This window comes from Brassica napus, chromosome C5 (assembly GCF_020379485.1).
Source record: "Brassica napus cultivar Da-Ae chromosome C5, Da-Ae, whole genome shotgun sequence".
In the NCBI taxonomy this organism is placed as follows: domain Eukaryota; kingdom Viridiplantae; phylum Streptophyta; class Magnoliopsida; order Brassicales; family Brassicaceae; genus Brassica; species Brassica napus.
The window spans coordinates 49,887,123-49,906,977 of NC_063448.1; the positions used below are offsets into that span (position 1 = coordinate 49,887,123).

General features: G+C 37.6%; 2 protein-coding genes across 11 annotated transcripts; both read left to right on the plus strand.

The window, feature by feature from the left end:
* The first annotated feature begins 9,784 nt into the window (after positions 1–9,784).
* LOC111206306 (protein Brevis radix-like 2) lies at positions 9,785–12,836 on the plus strand. The gene is made up of 6 exons (XM_048758783.1): positions 9,785–10,185; positions 10,275–10,422; positions 10,642–11,015; positions 11,761–11,896; positions 11,963–12,330; positions 12,401–12,836. Exons 2-6 carry the CDS (start codon positions 10,300–10,302, stop codon positions 12,477–12,479), a joined length of 1,080 nt encoding a protein of 359 aa, XP_048614740.1. The 5' UTR covers positions 9,785–10,185; positions 10,275–10,299; the 3' UTR covers positions 12,480–12,836.
* Positions 12,837–13,568: 732 nt separating this feature from the next.
* Positions 13,569–18,247, plus strand: LOC106452258. 10 transcript variants are annotated; one of them, XM_013894321.3, is made up of 10 exons: positions 13,569–13,918; positions 14,174–14,217; positions 14,346–14,667; positions 14,936–15,071; positions 15,506–16,062; positions 16,218–16,557; positions 16,655–16,919; positions 17,013–17,090; positions 17,228–17,695; positions 17,787–18,247. In XM_013894321.3, exons 1-10 carry the CDS (start codon positions 13,747–13,749, stop codon positions 18,114–18,116), a joined length of 2,712 nt encoding a protein of 903 aa, XP_013749775.1. In that variant the 5' UTR covers positions 13,569–13,746; the 3' UTR covers positions 18,117–18,247. The 10 variants fall into 10 exon arrangements, with proteins under 10 accessions (XP_013749775.1, XP_013749778.1, XP_013749782.1 ...); XM_013894324.3 differs by having other exon boundaries at positions 17,790–18,247; XM_013894328.3 differs by having other exon boundaries at positions 17,817–18,247.
* The last annotated feature ends 1,608 nt before the right edge of the window (positions 18,248–19,855 follow it).

The window sequence follows — 19,855 nt, forward strand, 5'->3', positions numbered from 1 at the left end:
AACGTAAGTTGTCTGGACGACTAGTTGACCACAGAAGACTTAATTTTAAGTCGTACAGGGTCAACTAGTCGTCCAGACAACTTTTATTTAAGTCGTCCAGGGTTAACTTGTGTGCAACTTTTATTGCAGAGATGGTTGCCGGAGGATACAGCAACCGAGGCGAACTCGGTAAATAAGATCTTGCCGGAGGATAAAGCAGATGGTGTCACCTCCAAAGAGATTGTTGCTGTCACTTCCACCGATCACCAACCGAGCCTCGCTTCCACCGATCAACAACCGAGCCTCGCTTCCACCGAGCCAAGCGATCCAGTTTCAGAACCGAGCCTGGTTGTATTGGACAAGCGTGCAAAGAGTAAACGAGCGAAGAAACCTGCTCCCACTGTGAGATCTCCTTATACGGCAGAGAAAAAAAAAGATAAAGTGGCAGCCTATAATCCATTTCCGCCAGTAAACAAAGATAAGTTGAAGGAACTCGCTGATTGGTTGAAAACTGATCCGTAAGTGATTGCTTTACCCATAATAGCTTGATTTAGTCGTCCAAAACTGATTGCTTTTTTGTTTGCAGTCATTATTTAACTAAGACCGAGGACAAACCACGTACATCACCAACAAGGTGGTACCACTTCCTCCGGACAGCCAGAGGATGGCTGGAAGACTGCGTAAGTCTTCTGCACACGACTTATATTTAAGTCGTCTGGTAACTTCTAACTTGTTATATTTAATATGCAGCATATAGATGCTTGGATTAATGTGCTAAGGCAGAGGTATCAGGAGAACCCACAAGCTTTCAGGAGCGAGCGAATGTGCTTCCTGGATCACAACTTTTCCCAGTCTTGGAGAGAGCAGTATCAGCTCTTCAAAACATCGGAACCTGATCACAAAGGTTTAGGAAGAGTTCTACCTGGTGGGGCGTCGAATTTTTATGACGGATCAATACCTTCATTTTGCCAATCAAACAAGAAGTGGGGGGAGGACATTGATGATATCTATGCGCCAGTGAACTTGGACGACAAGCATTGGGTTGCTATTTGGATATCGATCCCTAAGAGGCACATAGTCGTCTGGGACAGCATACCTTCATCTAGTGTACCAGACGCATGGGATGCGATAATGGAGCCTTTTCTCCAGATGGTCCCTTATCTGCTTGTTGAGTGCGCAGCCACCGACGAAATACGGGTCAAATACGGGTTGGAGCCATACACATATGAGAGACCGCTGAAAGGTGTACCCACGGCCAACAATGGTGATTGTGGCGTGTACGCTGTAAAGTACATTGAATGTCATGCTCTTGGGGTCTCCTTTGACCCTAAAGACTTTGCTAGGTGCAACGCGAAGAAAATGAGGGATAATATGGCGGTGGATATATGGAAGGAGCTTGTTGATCAGCATCTGAAAGAAAATGTGGATGGTGATAAGTTCGTGGGCATGTATGATTAGATGTATTTGAACATGATTTTTGAACTTGTCTTTGTATTTGAACATGATTTTTGAACTTGTCTTAACGAGCGAAGTATTTGTATTTCAGCTTGTCTTTGTATAGATTTGTAAATATATAAGTTGTCTGGAAGAAATAAGTCGTCTGGAAGGTTTTCCAACTGGACGACTTACAAATAAGTCGTCTAGAAGGTTTGGACGACTTATTATAAGTCGTCTGGAAGGTTTTCCAACTGGACGACTTACAAATAAGTCGTCTAGAAGGTTTGGACGACTTGAAGGGATAGTAGAAGGTAGTCTAAAAATAAAATACACTTGAAGGGATAGTAGAAGGTCGTCTAAAAATAAAATACACTGGACGACTTAGTAGAAGGTCGTCTAAAAATAAAATACATTGGACGAATAAAAATTTAGTCGTCTGGACGGGTAATCAAGACTGGACGACTTAAATTTAGGTCGTCTGGACAACTAGTCAACTGGTTGTGTACATTGTGGTTTCGTATGGCCAGTTTCCTTGCAGTTTGAGCATCTCCGTGCCCTGTGTTTCTTCCTGGGTTTGTGTCCTCTCATCCTAGATAGCTCCAACCAAGATTGCCATCTTGATTTCTTCGGTCTCCCCCGACCACGCTTTAGTTCTGGAGGAAAGCATTCTCGTTCCTCAATATGTTGTGACACGATAGGATATATATTCTCTGAGTATCCTGCATACAGATAATTCTTTGAGTACAGTGGACATACAAGTGTGGAGATATGCAAACCAGCATGTATTCCAGCAGCTATAGCATGAGAGCAAGGTATTTTCTCCACTCCATAGACACCACAATCACACTTTGCATGTTCCAAATCAACCACACAGTCCATTTTGCCACCTTTGACAAAGAAATGCCATCCATCAATTGGTTCGACCGTCATCGTACCCGCTATCTCTTCTCGAACAGCAAGCAAGTATTCAACCCCCCCGCTATGTTCAGTTGTGAGACTCAAAGCATCTTGTCTCCTTTTCCAATACCATTTTCCTAACTTCTGCCTTATGAACTCCAGCAGGAACGTAATCGGAAATCCTCTTGCTCGCTTCAGTGCGGAATTAATAGATTCAGCAATGTTGCTTGTTTTTATGTTGAACCTGTTCCCCTTACAATAAACCCTTGACCATAGCCTGACGTCGGCTTTCTCCAAATACGTTGCAAGTTCCGGGTTTGCACTCCGTATCTCAGCCATGTACCGGTCAAAATCGTAAACCGTGTGAGCATAAGCAGCCCCTTTCACCAAGTACATGAGATGTTTCCCTTTAAACTTTTTGACAATGTTATCTTGAAGGTGATAATAACATATTCCTCGGGTTGCCCAAGGAAACACCTTATCACACGCACTTTTAATGGCCTTGTGCCGGTCGGAGACTATCACCAGAGGCTTGTCATGAGATATACAACTAGCCAATTTTGTGAAAAACCATTCCCAAGAAGGTATATCTTCCTCATCCACGATCCCAAAAGCCAATGGGAATATCTGAAAATTGCCATCTTGTGCGGCTGCAACTAACATAGTTCCTCCATACTTTCCACTTAGGTGAGTTCCATCCACCACAATGACCCTTCTCTGATACTTAAAACCTTTGATAGAAGCTCCAAAAGAGAGAAATAGATACTTAAATCTTTTCATAGAATCAAGTTCTATCGCCGTGATAGAATCAGGATTTGCAATGGAGATTTGCTCGAGATATGATGCCAGACGCGAATACCCTTCTTCTGCTGATCCTCTCACCAATCTTTGTGCATATAACAGTGCTCTGTATGAAGTGGTGTAATCAAGCGCCATGCCAAACATGTTCCTCATTGCATCAGTGATATGCTGCGGAGTTATCCCATCAATGATTCCAACACGATCAATGAAAAGACTACCTACATACTTCGGAGTACAGTGTCTCCGCTGAGCGATTCGGTCTCCCGCTGAGCATAAATGTTTTTCCACATACTTTGTTACCCAAAACGTGTTTGTCCCATGTTTGACACTCGCTCTGACCTTCCATCCACAATAGCTAACCGGACATGTTGCCACAACGAGAGTTTTCGTTGATTTGTATAATCTGAAAGAAAACTTACCCCTCACTGCTGCCAACCGCAGCTCTGAAAGCAGTGCACCCTTGCTAACAAAACTCTGGTTGACATAGATACTGGTACCATTCGATTTTCCTCCTTCAATAGCATTTGTCTTAGCATATGTCTTTTGGATTTCTTCAAAACAAATATTATCATCATCTTCCTCGTCCTCATCTGGAACCTTTCCATAAAGACTGTAATCCCCACCATTCTGATCCGTTTCACCAACAATAGAATTATCAGCATCCTCCTCCCCATTTTCCTCCTCCCCATCTTGATTTTCATCTTCAACAAACTCATTATCACCAACATCTTCAAAACATTCATCAGCTTCATCATCATCACCAACATCTTCTTCCCATTCACCAGCTTCATCATCATCACCAACATCTTCTTCCCATTCACCAGCTTCATCATTATCACCAACATCTTTTTCCCATTCACCAGCTTCATCAATATCCCTTTTCTCTGAAACCGTTTCGACCTTGCTGCGGCTTGATACACAAAGACATACTCTATGGGTTTTGAGTATCTCCAGCAAGTTTCGAACTTGTCTATCACTTGTAACATGAATGGGAAGACTGCCTGGAGCCATCATCATTTCTGCTGGTAATGAGTAGCTAATCTCCACACTCACTGTTCTCATGTCCAGGTTATAATCTTCTTGAGCCATTGCAACAAGTTCAGCATGTGTTGAATCTTCATTCAATAAAAACAATCTTGCTCCTTTGAGATCATCAACCACAAAATTCCAACGGAAATCTCTCAACAACCATTCTCCATACACTGCATGTAACTGAAAAATCATCTGCAAATATTCAAAATAAAACACATTAGTAAACATAGAGAAAATGAAGAAGTTCAATAAACATTGCCGCAGACGACTTAGCATTAAGTCGTCCAGAAGACTTAAAGGTAAGTCGTCTAAAGAGGTCACTTTTGCAATTGAAAATTAAAAGGGACGACTTAATTCTAAGTCGTCCGGCTTTGTTTGTTAAAAAAAAAACTTCAGACGACTTATATATAAGTCGTCTACGAGAAACGGGCTAGTTTTGCATTTGACCGAATCGTGTCAGATCTTTGACTATTTCTGGACGACTTATAATTCAGTCGTCTCTGGGAAAGTTAAAATTTCAATATTTTATGAAAACTTGACGACTTACGTGTAAGTCGTCCTAGGTTAGTTTTGTAATTGAAAAATAAAACTTGAAATTTAACTTTCTCCAGACGACTTAGATGAAAGTCGTCCAGCTAAACGACTTAATTTAAGGTCGTCCGGGATAAGCAAGGTTTGACCAGAAAATTGGGAAAAATTCTGGACGACTTTGCTTTCCCCGGACGACTTTAAATTAAGTCTTCTGGAGGGACGACTTTATATTAAGTCGTCTGGTTAAAGTTAAATTATGAAGTTTTATTTTTCAATTACAAAACTAACCTAGGACGACTTACACGTAAGTCGTCAAGTTTTCATAAAATATTGAAATTTTAACTTTCCCAGAGACGACTGAATTATAAGTCGTCCAGAAATAGTCAAAGATCTGACACGATTCGGTCAAATGCAAAACTAGCCCGTTTCTCGTAGACGACGTATATATAAGTCGTCTGGAGTGTTTTTTTTTAACAAACAAAGCTGGACGACTTAATTTAAGTCGTCCGTTTGACCAGAAGACTCATCAGTAAGTCTTCTACATACAGATGACTTACTAGTAAGTCTTCTACGCGAACAGATCTTGAAAAAAAATTCAAATTCGTACCTTAAACTAGGTGAGATGACTTCGTTTGCACACAGGGTCTTCTCCAACCACCCAGAACCTCAAACGAAAGCAACCGTAAGTCAAAACGAAAGAAATATGGCTCTGTCAACCATAGCCCATATTTTGAATCAAAAGCTTGAGTTTTTTGGATGAATATAGAGAGAAAGTGAAAGAAATGTTGTTTTTAGTTCATAACAATTGAAACAGAGAGAGTGTAAAGAGATTTACGTGCATTAAAGGGCATTAAAAGCTCCAAACAGTTCGTACAAGGTTGTTGCCACTATTCATTGCAGTGGCAATATTGTAAATACTTGAAGAAGATGAGGTTGAGACAGTAAAGAAGCCATTTTCGAAAAAAAAAAATGTTAATGGCATTTTCGTAGATAAAATGCAGGTGTGGGGTTAAAATCTCAAAAAAAAAAGGAGTCAAAAGAAAAGGTTAGTTTTCTGTTTGACTTCAAGTTTTGAGTCACTTTTGCAAAAAGCCCTTATTTTTATCTGAAAAATAATTATCAATTACAATAGCAAATCATATAAAACACATTTACTAGAAATCAACTATCTTAGGGGAATTTTTGAGCTAAAATGTATGATATAAATGAACATGTTTTACTATTGTTTTATTTAATTAACCAAGTTTTGCAAGAATTTAGAACGGCAGTGGACTAAGCATGCATCAAAACAAAAGTGAGTTCTACAAAAGAAAAAACAAAACAATTTATTATATATTACATTCATCACAAATCCATGTGAGTTCAGAACTAATAAATGTTTAAACCAACCCAACACCATAAACAATGCCAAATCAAGGAAACAAACTAGTTGAAAGATTTTCAACTTTTTTTTTGCTGTAAAGATTGCAGAAAGTAGACTTAAATAAAAGACAGGATGACTTCCCGTCGTGGTCTCATCAACCACTATTTGGAGTAATAGTCTCACATGAGAACTGAGAGTCTGAGACATAGTGGTTCAATGGGAAACCTGAGAATTTGAATTGCGTGTTTTGTTGGAACATGTCGTTGTTGTTCCCAGTTAAGTCCGACAAGATGTGGAAACATTCCTCTGAGGGTTCTTGCAGAAATGTGATTGTGGAGATTTTGATTCTTGAAGCTTCTTGGTATGAGGAAACGCCCACCAGAGCATCTCTACCTCTCTTTAACGCATGAAGGTGGCGAGACTCGTGAAGGTATGGCTGCATATTAATATAGTTTCATTAAACAAAGTCAGTCTCTTTAGACATAAACCTCTGAGGACAGAATTATACTTTGTCGACTTTGATGAGCTTATGTTCTGAGGTTCAAGCTTTGCACGGTGCTGCCTTCAACGGAGAATATTGTTTTGCATTGACGAAAATTGGTTCGTTCTCTGGAATGTTGTGAGGCAAAAGCATTCTAGAAGGAAGCAATCCAATTTGTGGATGATGATGCTGCACAAACAAAGTTCCATACACAAAATACTTAAAAGATCATAAGTTTGTTTAAGCAAAGGCTTCAATGCGATAAGTTGCAACAGCATCATTATCATGGGATGCAATCATTGTGTATTACTACCGTGTGTTGTGATGATGCATGCGGAAAAGACATGTACCAATGAAATGTGGCGTTACATTTCCATATAGAGACCAAGAAGTCTGAAGGCGTATAAAATAGACGTCACTAAAAAAAAATTCTTTCAAATTAAATTAACATTAATTCAAACCCAAATCTGGCATCAGAACAGCAAAACGTCTGGTAACCGGGAAAACAGTTACCGCTAGGTTATAGGCGATTTCACGCAAATCTTAACAACAAAGGATAAAATGTTGTGGGAGCTTCCCTTTTCACACAGGTTGTGGAAGCAAAATATGTAGACAAGATGCAATTGCAAAAGAGAAAAATAAAAAAAAACAACTAAGAAAAATATTGTTAAAATGAAATCACATGCGGAAATGATAAATCAAAATTTTGAAAATGTGAAATTGCTTGATTAATCGTTTTCGTATGTGACTTCATCTCAATATTTTTTTCCTTCAACAGTTTTTTTTCTCTTTCAGAATTGCATTTTGTCTTTGCATTTGTGATCACCTGCGGAGAAGTGCAGGGTGAGACTAATATGGTCTCTCTTCTTCCTCTGACGGTTTAGATTTGCGCGGGCTATTAACTATATTTGGGCCCAAAAAGCAGTGGGCTCAGCTTCGGTTTTTATTAACTGTATTGTTCGGTTACACTGACCTTAGCCATTAAGAACGTATAACTTATGCAATGCTTTTAGTACAAATAAAGTGATCGTCGTTGATCTTTTTTTACATACGCATAAAAACATAAAGGATCGATCCTTCGATTCTAATATTCTTTATTTCATTTGTGAAAGAAAACGGCAAGAATAAAGAGATTTATCAAAGTGTTACCTGAAGCAAAGCATACTTTAAGATGACCTTGCTTAACAATGGGTATAATGTTACTTGGCTTTCAAAATGGTTTTTGATTTTGAAATACTTAAGGCTTGAAAGAGACAGAAAGGTGGGGGGACAAAAAGCATTATTAGGCTTAGTTGGAAAAACAACTCTATAGAGTTTTAATAATCAAATTTAATAACAAGCTTGAATCTAAATTTCATGTCTCATCGTGACTTGTTTTTTTTTTAGATTAGTCACTTTATGTACTCTTTTCAGTTTGGAAGATGCAGTATACTATTGGCCACCATAAAGCTAGGAATAAATACTAGTGATCATAATTGATCAAACTAAGTAGGCAAGAATCAATGGTCTACCTACAACATAGTTGACGATGCATGCAAAAACATTCTCAAGTTAAATAACAAAGATAAATAACCAAAATATCAAACATAGAACCAAGAGAAAACAGTGATCTCACATGGCAAGGTAAAAATAATAATATTTTCAGTATGCGATCTGATCATTCATTGCTGTAATATTTTTGTTTTCTAATCGAATATGTATTGTTTTTAGCTGTCTTTAGTAAAAGAAAGTTAGAGAGATGAATTTTAAAAAGATAAAAGAGAAAAAGTATTTAATTTCAAAAATTTAAATGGTATGAAGACGGTAACAAATTCAACAGTGTAGTTAATTCTCGTCCGTTGCTTCACGGCGCTCCTGTGACCATATACAATTGTATATGAATTTCTGACATATACACTCGTAATTATATTTTTTTTTTCATGTTGGTTTTCTTTTATATTTCTTGGGTCAGTGGGTGCAATTGACAGTCGGGATCATTCAATAATGCACGTGTCGATCTCTGATCACGGCCGGGATATTTTGCACGGCTTCGTAACTCTTTTTAACTATAAATAAAACCTAAAAGAATTTAGCAAAACAAAAAAAGAAATTCTTTATCACAAAAAAAATTCTAAACGAATAAAATAACTAAAATAAGTTTTACTCCCTTCTGTTCCTAAATATAAGATTTTTAGGTAAAAACACATATTAAAAAAATTACTTTTTATCTTGAAAGTATCAGTAAAACTATAAATTAATAGTATTCAGCCAATTATAAAATAAATTATTAATTATGATTGGTTACAAAATTTTTAATAAATTAAAAATTACCTAAAAAAATGAAAACATCTTATATATTAAAACATCAAAATTTTATAAAACATCCTACATTTAAGAACGGAGTGAGTATTAAATATTAAAAATGCATTTTTACTTCAAGGTTAACTAATCAATAATTAGGGTTTAGAGTTAAGTGTTGAGTTTTGGATATATGATTTCAAATTTTAAAAAATAAAATTTTAAAAATTTAAAATAAAAAAGCTATATTAGTCATTTTCTTTCTTGAGTACTATTTTTGTGACAAAAACTTAAAAATGACTATTTGAGAGAATTGACCAAACAAAAAACTTAAAAAACTAATTATTTTATTTATTTCCTGAATATCGTACTTTAAAAAAGAAAAGTAACGGAAAAATAAAAGAAAGTAAAGGAAACAAATGAAGAGATGAAATGGATAAAGGAATAAAAAAAAGAGAGAATATAATTTGAAAATGTCTTGGTCCTATTTCTCCCACATTCCCAAGCATCTCGATTAGTTTCGGATTAATTGTGGGTGTACGTACTTAATGAGTTTTTAAAATATAAATTGTTTTTGTCATTGTAAGATATATGTGTGATTTTGTAACAATTTGTAAAATGTATATATGAAAATACAGTACCTTAAATCAAGTAAGGGAACGACAAAAAAAAAACAAGTAAGCACGGTTATAGAACTGCATATATTCTTTTACAAAAATAAAAAAAAAACTAATTTAAGTCCAAAAAAAACTAATAAAATAACAAAACTAAAATAGACGTTAAAGAAAAACCAAAGACACATAGACAACAAGAAGTTGATAAAATTGGGATATTATTAAAGTTTGCAATAAAGCTGTATAAATGATTAATGTTGGATTTGTTTTTGTCGACTGATTAATGTTGGATACTGATCAGAATCTGTGCGTTTTGAATTTGCATATATGAAATGAAACCCATAAAATATTAAATTTCTCCTAAAAAAAAAAAAGAAAGAAGAAAGAGAAGAGGTTTATATAGGAAGTAGAGGAAGCACAAATACACACACTTTCGCAGAGTCCAACGATCTCAAAGCTCCTCCTCCTCTCTTTTCTTTCTTTCTCTCCATCTCCCTCCGCCAAAGTTCGTAGCTTCCTTTATACAATAGAGTGTGCTGCGTGCCTCTCATTCAATCCCTCTCTCTCTCTCTCTCTCTGTCAATAGCTTCAAAGAACGGACCCTGAGAGAGTTTCAAAACAGAATCGTTTCATATTTCTGATCTGCAGATTCTCCTCCTTCGCGTGCCGTTAATCTCTGTTGCAGAGAAAGCAATCGAATTTAGCAATCTTCGAGTGTGTTTTTTATACTATAGTTAGAAGTGACAGTGCGGAACACTACTGTAACATAAAAGGTACAAATCATTGCGGGTTCGTTCACTCTGTTCCTAAAAAGGCTTTAGGTTTTGAGAAAGTGTGTTTATTTTTGTTAAAAAAATCTCAGGTCGAAGGGTGAGAGAAAGAGAGAGATGCTCACGTGCATAGCTTGTTCGAAGCAGGTAAACACCAACAATGACGGATCTAAAGATGAAGAAGAAGTCGATGACAGAACACCCAGGTCTAAGCAGGCCATCAAGTCCCTGACGTCACAGGTAGATACAATTCTTCTTCTTTACCAATGTCACTTTCACGAAATGGTGAAAAGAAAAGAAACTGCGAGACAGGACCTGTTTTGAGTCTTGTCTGTTTCTGTTTTGGAGGCTCAGACCAAAATAGTGACAAAACTCTTTTGTCTTCCTCGTAAAAGCCAAACTTTTTCAGATTTTTATTTATCTCTGTGTATTATTCAATCATGTGATTCTTCTTTTCAGATAAAAGACATGGCAGTGAAAGCTTCAGGCGCTTACAAAAGCTGCAAACCGTGTTCCGGTTCTTCAAACCGGAACTCGGATGCTGCATCAGCTTCCGGGAGGTTCCATTATGCGTACAAGAGACCTGGAATCAGCAGAAGCGGAAGCTCTACTCCTAAGATTCTAGGGAAAGAGATGGAGTCAAGGCTAAAAGGGCTTTTGAGTGGAGAAGGAACACCTGAGTCCGTGAGCGGCAGGACAGAGTCTACAGTGTTCTTGGAGGAAGAAGAAGAAGATGAGCCTAAAGAATGGGTTGCTCAAGTTGAGCCTGGTGTCCTCATCACCTTTGTTTCTTTGCCTGAGGGAGGCAACGATCTCAAGCGTATTCGTTTCAGGTAAATCTACTGAAATGAACTTAAATCCATTACGAGAATGTGTGTTTCTTGGGGACAAGCTATTAGAAAGTACAAACGATATTAAAGATGTTATCTTATGTTTTGGAAACTTGCATTTTTCTCTTGAAAATCAATTTTGAAAGTGGTCCCCAAAAACGTTTGTTGTGTGTGTTGTGAGAAGATGTACATCCTTTTGCTAATAAAGGTTTTTTGAGATGTGGATTTATGTTTCGGTAGTCGAATCCGATCTTTAAATGGATCTCTCCCAAGAACAGTTGTGTGGGGGGAAGCGTTTAGTGATATTCATTTTGTAGGTGGGACATGTTTATGTATGAGAAGCAGCATATGATCTAACTAACTTTCTTCAATGGCTTCATCAAAGAATATGACACTTTGGCTCTACCTAACTAACTTTCTTCATACAGGGCCCGGCCCTTGAAATTTTGGGGCTGTAGGCGATTTAGTAAACATTTCAATAGTTTGGAAGCCTAAAATTTGTTTTAAATAAATTTGGTGCCTATGTATATATAACTTTTTTCAAAAAAAATTTGGGGGCTTGCGGCGAATGTTTCATCCGGCATCATTGCGCAAGGCCGGCCATGTCTGCATGGTCTCGTCAAAGAGGGACACTTTACCTCAAAGTGATTGACATTTATAGTTAACACTGTTTACTTGGTTGTTGTTGTAGTCATTGAAACAGCACTTTGTTTGATGATTTGTTTACAAAAATTCTATTTGGTTTCAGTCGTGAGATGTTTGATAAGCGGCAAGCTCAAAAATGGTGGGCGGAGAATTTCGAGAAGGTCATGGAGTTGTACAATGTGCAGCAGTTTAATCAGCAGAGCGTCCCGTTTCCAACTCCTCCTGCATCCAAAGATGAGGTATATACACTCTCTGTCTTTGATTCTCATGAACACATGAATTAAATGTTCATTTGGTAATGCCAGAGCTCTTCCAAGAACGGTCCTGCAACTCCACCTCTAAACAATGAATGCCCTCGCGGAAAAGGGTCACTCTCTCACCAACCAAAACCACAAACACAAAGTCGGTACCGAAGTGATTCGTCTGGTCTTGCAACGACGCCAAAACTCTCTAGCATAAGTGGCACCAAAACTGAGACATCATCGGTTGTTGGGTCCGCAAGAAGTAGTAGGTTATCAAGGGAAGACGAAGAAGAAGAAGATGCGGAAGACGTCTCAGTAAGTAATGCGAGCGACAACGAAACAGAATGGGTGGAACAAGACGAAGAAGGTGTTTACATCACAATAAGAGCTTTACCAGATGGAACTCGCGAGCTTAGACGCGTTCGCTTCAGGTAGTAAAAAACATTACCGTTCAGTTGCTAATAAGCAAGCACTTGGTAACATCTTCTCTTGTTGTTGCAGTCGAGATAGGTTTGGGGAAACGAATGCAAAATTGTGGTGGGAAGAGAACAAAGCTCGGATACAACAGCAGTACTTGTGATGCTCTCTGCAAGACATTTACACAGCAAAACCAAACACTTTTAAAAAAAATGTTTTTAAAAATAATGCATTTCTTTTTTTTTTTATATATATAGTTGGTGGCTATTAGATCTCTTCTCTTCTCTTCATTGGAGTTCTTATTGTGATGACTAGAGCATCTTGTTTTGCGTCTTTTCAAATCTTGCATGAGTTGTATGTAGAATAATGCTTTAGATAGGTCATGCGAAGTTTCTTTCTAGTTGGTGATTTGTTACTCGTTACTCTTCTCTCGTGTACAATCTATAACGTTGTAGTTACTCTTTCAGCATATGTTAACTCTTGGTGTTATTTATCATCAATGATATGTTTTGTGTACATATATGCAAATTCTAATAAACTCGTTCTACTAAAACTGATATTTCCTTGTCATCTTCCATTTCCTTGTCATCTTCCATTTTTAGACCGAAAAAATGATTTTCTAGAATATTCACGTATATTAAGAAAACAATTAATTTTTTACAATTGAATTTATTATTTATTTTACTATACATTTTCCAATAAATATCAACCAATAGTATTCAACCAATTCAAATATTTTCAATTAATGTTTCTTAAAATTATACAACTTTTCAACATTAATTACTAAAAATACTTTAAAATTTTAGAAAATTTATTATTTTGGAACAAAAAATAAATCTAGAAAATCATACTTTCAGGAACAGAGGAGTACTCGTTCAGTGAGCACATAACATTTTTCATGCAAGTCCTATTTAATGCATAACATTTTCATGAAAGTCCTATTTAATAATTAAATCATTATCATACCTAATATCGACCGAACATTTTTTTTGAGTCAATAAATAATTTTTTTCTGTCGGCTGAGACAATAAATAATTTAAGCAGCACATCTCTACTCTAATGTTTAACGTGTTTATTGTTTTCTACGGACAAATTAATTAAAGCAAAAAAGCAAAGAAAAGGAAAATTAGCAAAAGCTAGTATAACTATTTTCCCATTTTTCTTTGGAAATTTCCAAATTCTCGATACAGGGGTAAAATGGTCATTTCCAGTTACTGAATTTTTCGAAGCTATTTCGCTATTTTGTCCATCTTCTTAAACTTCTTTTCGTCTCAGTCGTCTCCGATCTTAGGGTTTAAGAGAGTCGAATCACTAGTAGCGGGCAACAACCTCCACTCGGTCGCCGATCGAAATTCGCTTTCGCTAGTTACTCAATATCGATCCCTTTGTTTCTCTGCTTTCTGATTATCCCGATTAGGGCTTGATCGGTGATGGTGTCTGGGTCCAGAACCGGCGGTAATCGGGCGATGGATGATGAAGAGAGAAAGCTGATTGAGTCGATTAGAGAAATCGTGGGTAATCACACCGACGCCGATATCCACGCCGCCTTGAAAGAAGCTGACATGAACGCCGACGAGGCTGTGCAGAAGCTGATCCATCAAGGTTTTTCTCTCTTCGTCCCTTTGACGAAAGCTAGGGTCTTTGCGTGCGTATGTAGAATGCTGTAGATGGGTTATGCAAAAGTTTCGGTTTTTGATCTGATCTTATCTTACGGTGTTTTGTTGATAATTGGATATGTTATATTCTTATGTTATTCTGCTGGCTTTCGTTTTGCTATGTGCAAAGTATGTAGTTCGAATAGTTGTGCTACTTTTTCGATTACCATTATGGTTTGCTAAAGACTTTCTTTTTGTTCAGATCCGTTCCATGAGGTGAAGAGAAGAAGAGACAGGAAGAAAGAGGTAAGCTCACAAATCTTCTTTTTTCCACTTCCGCTGCATTTGAAGAAGGGGACTGGGTTGTTTTGTTTATAGTGCTTGTGTTACTAGTATGTATCATTGGATTTTATACGGAATGTCCTTTGGATCAGGTTGCAGTATTGGTTGAGCCTGCCGACGAAAAGAAACCTCTTGAAAGTGTTACCAGTGAAGTGAACGTTCGTACACAGCCTGAGCATAATGCTCGGAGAGGAGGCCACAGTAGGAATGTCTTCCCTAGGAACGCTGCTCCACGAGATGATTTTCATAGGAACACTGCTCCGCGAAATGAATTTCCTAGGAACGCTGCTCCACGAAATGAGTTTCCTAGGAACGCTGCTCAACAAAATGAGTTTCCTGGGAACCCTGCTCCACGTAATGCCTTTCCTAGGAACGCTGCTCCACGAAATGCATTTCCTAGGAATCCTGCTACTGGTAAATCAACATGATGATTTATACTTGCCAGTTTCTTTCGTTATGTCTGTGCCATAATCCTTTAGCCTCGGGTGAATTAAAAACGAAAATGTGTTGGTCAAGGAAAAATAGAAGAAACTGGATCGTAATGCATGTCTTGAATATTTTTGTTTTTTTTTTAGTCTCTGCGATTGGCGTTAGGCCTCCAAGTTTCATGTAATGTATGGTACATATTCATCTATAAATGCTGTTTCGTATGTCTGAATTGGTTTGTTTCATGTTAGTGCAGGATCCAAGAGAGAGTTTCGTGTTGTTAGAGACAATAGGTCTAATCCAAATGTTGGTGAAGAGTTGAAGCATACTTCCGCTCACCAGTCTTCTGGATTAAACATTAGCAAAGCAATGGCCTCTCAGAACCAAAAGGGGTATGTTCTTCAATTTTACATTATCCTGTTGTTCGTATTCTAGCATGTTCTATCGCCGGCTTGCCTTGTTTTGCTTCTTTTTTTTATATATATATGTGCAAAAACATGATACTCTTTAATGATTGTTTTTAATGTTACTGTAAGGGAGTATGTCTTTGTAGCTGTACTATTACAAAAACTAAGTTACGTAAGACTCTTTAAGATGATAAGAGGCATACATAGTTTTTCGGCATTGTGTTTTAGTAGACGGAGAGAATAATGCGTATGTTCACTTGGTAGGCATCCCACTGCAGTTTACCTCAAACATGGTTACTTATTGGGAAATAGAAATAAAGCCCATGAGAACTTGTTATCTTATAATTTCGAGAAAAAAAGCTATGCTGAATTCAGATGAGAAAAATAAGATTGGGGCCCTTATTTTCATTGTTTGGCAGCTTAACAGGTGGTGTAGGCAATCGTCGATCTCCTGGGGATCAAGATTTTTCAAAAGATTGTAATGCAGTAGCAGATGTCAGGCTCAGAGATGCTGAAATTGCTCCATTCCACCATCCTACCAGAAAAGAACTCTCTGATGGAAAGCAGACGGCCCGTAGTGTTACCTTGCCATCAACCAATTCAGTTATTGGTGTATATCCGTCTTCCACAGATCCAGTTCATGTACCATCTCCTGTTTCTAGATCATCACCTGTGGGAGCTATTAAACGTGAAGTAAGAGGTGGAGACTTTGGTGGAAAACCTTCTGAAAATGTTGGTAAAGATCCATCTGCATCTACGGGTTCTTTGTCAGGGTCCTCGATTAGAAAGATTGGGACTCCAAATGCACATCGATCATCTTCCCCAAATTCAAAGATTGATCAAGTCAGTCAAACTACTTTACGAGAGTCTGTTTTACCCAGCTGTGGGGAAAAGAATAGACCTGTTTTGAACAGGCAGCGTGGAAACAGAGGAAGCCAAAATGCTAGAACCCAACAAGTTGGTGGTCATACAAAAGGTAATTTATATGCAAGTATTAATTCTGCTAACCATTTTGCCTCAGGAGGCACTATAAATTTTGCGTATAGCTGATGTTTTGGTTTATATAATCCTTTTTCAATCCTTTTCGTATCATGACTTCTGATATTCTTGGTCAACCTGTTCTTAACGCAGGAGTCTCACAGAACAAGGAATGGAAGCCTAAACCAATTCATAAATCTGTTGGACATAACCCTGGAGTAATTGGAACACCTGCAAAGTCTCAGGCTTGTCGTTCTGATGATATTTCCTTAAATTTGGAATCGGAGGCTGTTAAGGTGCAAGATAAGCTTTCGCATGTTCATATCAGTGAAAGCCAGAATGTCATCATCGCAGATCATATTCGCGTCCCAGAGACTGACCGATGTCAGCTTACTTTTGGTAGCTTTGTTCAAGAGTTTAGTTCTTCAGTGAATTCAGAATCTGCTTTCCAGGAATCATGCTCTTTAGAAGAACTTAGAGAAACTGATCGTAGGTAAGTTGGTGTTATTATTTGTATTTGTACATTTTGAATAAAGTTTAAGATCACCTTGTATCTTTCCTCAAGTAACTTTTAGTGATATTGTTTGCAGTTCGCCAGTTTCTCCTCCAGAGACTGTAACAGATGGTCCTGGGGATAAGCCTATCGATATTCTTGATGATCATGTCAGAGTTTCTGAATCTGACTCACGTGTACCAGTGGCGTCTGAGCATCAGTTACCCGAAGAGAAGGAGGCTCACAGATCTGACAATTTGGATGAGTACTCGGAAATTCAATTGCTCAGTAGGAACGGTCCACATTATACTCCTTTAGAGTTTGAAGAGCAGCAAGATCCTCCTGAGTTGCAAAAAGCTCCTGTAAGGTTTCCTGCAATTTGTACCTTTAGAAAATCCAAGGCATATATATATATATATATATACATTCAAAACTTACTCTCTTGTCCTTCCAAGCAGGCATATGGTAATCACGGTAGTTATGACTCTCCGTATGAAAACGTACGAGGACAAGGATTACCATCTCAGCAAGAGGTAATTTATGTTGCTGGCGTGCCAGCATTAAGTTGTCTTCAGGCTTTTCTTTGAGCAGTTGGGCCCTACATGTGTCATGTTTATCTTTCATTTCAGTAACGAAGAAAAACTAACAAGGTATCATTTTGCTAATATAGCAGGTGTTAAGTACTCAAATGGTGAACAATGGCCCTTCATCTACGATTCCCATGCTGCAGCAGCAGCAGCAACAACAACAGCAGGCGTCAATGCAACAGATGTACTCGCAGGTTCAAGTTGCACATTTTCCCAATCTGATGCCTTATCGTCAGTTCGTCTCCTATGTTCCCCAGATGCCCATGCCAGGCTACTCAGGTAACCCAGCAGCGTATGCACATCCTTCAAATGGAAATAGCTATGTTCTGATGCCTGGAGGTGGTTCTCATCCTGGCTCAAACGGTGTCAAGTATGGCATCCAGCAATTCAAGCCAGTCCCAACAGGTGGTCCTACTGGTTTTGGGACTTACAACAACAACCCTAATGCGTATCAGATTAATACTCCCAATGTAGTTGGAAACGCCATGGGTCTTGAAGATCCATCTCGCATGAAATACAAAGATGGGAATATCTACGTTCAAAACCCTCAGGTAATGTTAACAAAGATGGAACTTCCTCTTGCCCCAACCACAGTTTTTTTACCTTCTGTATTTCTGAGTTGTGTTTCTTTATATGACGCAGCAGGCTGAGACTTCTGATATTTGGATGCAGAATCCAAGAGATCTTTCTAGCCTTCAGTCTCCTCCATATTACAACGTAGCTGGTCAAACGCCTCATGGTGCTTATTTACCATCCCATACATCACATCCATCCTTCAACGCCGCTGCACAATCTCCTCAAATGCAGTTCCAGGGTCTCTTCCATCCCCCACAACCTGGTGCAATGGCGAATCAACACCACATGGGACCTGGGCTTGGTGGTAATGTTGGGGTTGTGCCCTCTCCTCCCTCTCAACTTGGTGCTTATCAGCAATCACAACTTGGTCATCCCAATTGGGGAGCAAACTTCTGAATAAAGTTCTAACCTCTCTGTCTAATGGATCATAATATAGCCGAAAGCAAATGTTTTGATTTTCTTTGTGAAACGGCCAAACTCTATTTTATTATCTTCTTTAGTTAATGAATGCATAAAATGCTTTGCCCTTCTCTGCTTCATAATTTTTTTTTTTTTAAACTGTTGCTATAGTTTCTTTCAAAGTGATAGTGTTAAGTATTGAACCCTCTGACTTGAACATTGTCGCTTGCTGGTGTTTCCAATTGTCAGTGTTCTGTAAGTATTGTCCAAGTTGTTGATGTTCTTCTTTGAGTTATGTGACCTCTCTCTCCATTTCTTCACATTCCTTTTCTTGGTAGAGAATCATTAGTCGTTGAGTTTGACCCAACTTCCCTCAAGCCTTTAGAATAATATAAAATAAATATTCTTCATAAGAACTTGTTGAATCTAAGCCTATAGGTTTTGATTAGCTCCTTGATTACTTTTGTTTTTTTGAGGTGTCATTGCACACTATGTCATCATAGCAACATAATCTGATTGATCGTTTTGTTGAAATATTTACTTTGCTTGGGGGAGGTGGGTCTGAACCAAGGGGGCAACTTCTTTGCTTAAGGACTAATTTGTACGTACTTTGCTTGCTCCTCTCATATAATAGGCCGAAGCTTTATCATCTCTTAAGTCCCACCTTATTAATTTCTTGAACTCCATTATTTGGAGGTAACTAACACTTCTTTTGTTTCATTTTTAACCAGTACATGGTTAATTAAACGTGTCTTCACTGTTGAGTTCACTCTATTAATAATAGCCACCAAATAAAAAGCATATGGTTGGCTTGAGATTCACTGAAACTTTGTTAAGAGTTTATGAAATTTAGCTTTTACTAAAAATGGTTTGAGGAGAATAAGTAATAAAAATTGATTGTGATTAAGACTTGCTAGAGTAGGGGCTTATGGTCATCAGTTAAGATAACCCGCATGTACGTAGGAGAAGAATGATGAGCCATTTTGGCCGTTCTTGACCCCTTTTTAGAGAAAATTTGTAAGAAAAAAACTAATTAAGAAGAATTGGTAATTTAATTTAAAACCAAATATATATAATATATTAATTTTTTAACTTTACCTAATAAGTCAAAAGTACCCATGATCGGTAAGGGGATTGATAAGCATTACCTACAACTCCTACCACTTTGGCTAAATTAAAGGCTAGTTTGTTGAAATAAAAAGACTAATTTCTCTTAACAAATCATCTAAGTTACTTTTGTTGAGACGTAATTGTAATGTTAGAGATTGTTTTTTACTACAATAAAAGGTTTGAAACGCTTCTTGAATGTCAACAAAAGGACATGTCAAATCACAGATAGTGGAGTGATTCATAGACACGCATACACCAACATGTATGTATGTGGTAAGTATATTTTCTCATTTGATTGGTCTGTTTGAGCAAAATATGAAAAATCAAACGTATCTCATGAAGAGATTGCACCGTGTGTTGTCTTAGCTATTTTGATTTAAAAGCAATCTGCTTTTTGCTATTGTATGCACCAACTCGAATTATGATGTGATTGGAATCTTTTGTCTTTCTTTTGTTTATCATATCCACACATGCGTGCAATCCCTGCTACTCTTTTTTTTTTTATTATTATTATGTGAATTTGTTTTTCTAGTTAGTTCTTTACTAGCTATAGCTTATCGAATGCGTTATAAGAAAAGAAAAAAAAATTATTACATCAAATATTGCAAAAGGATAACAAAATTCTA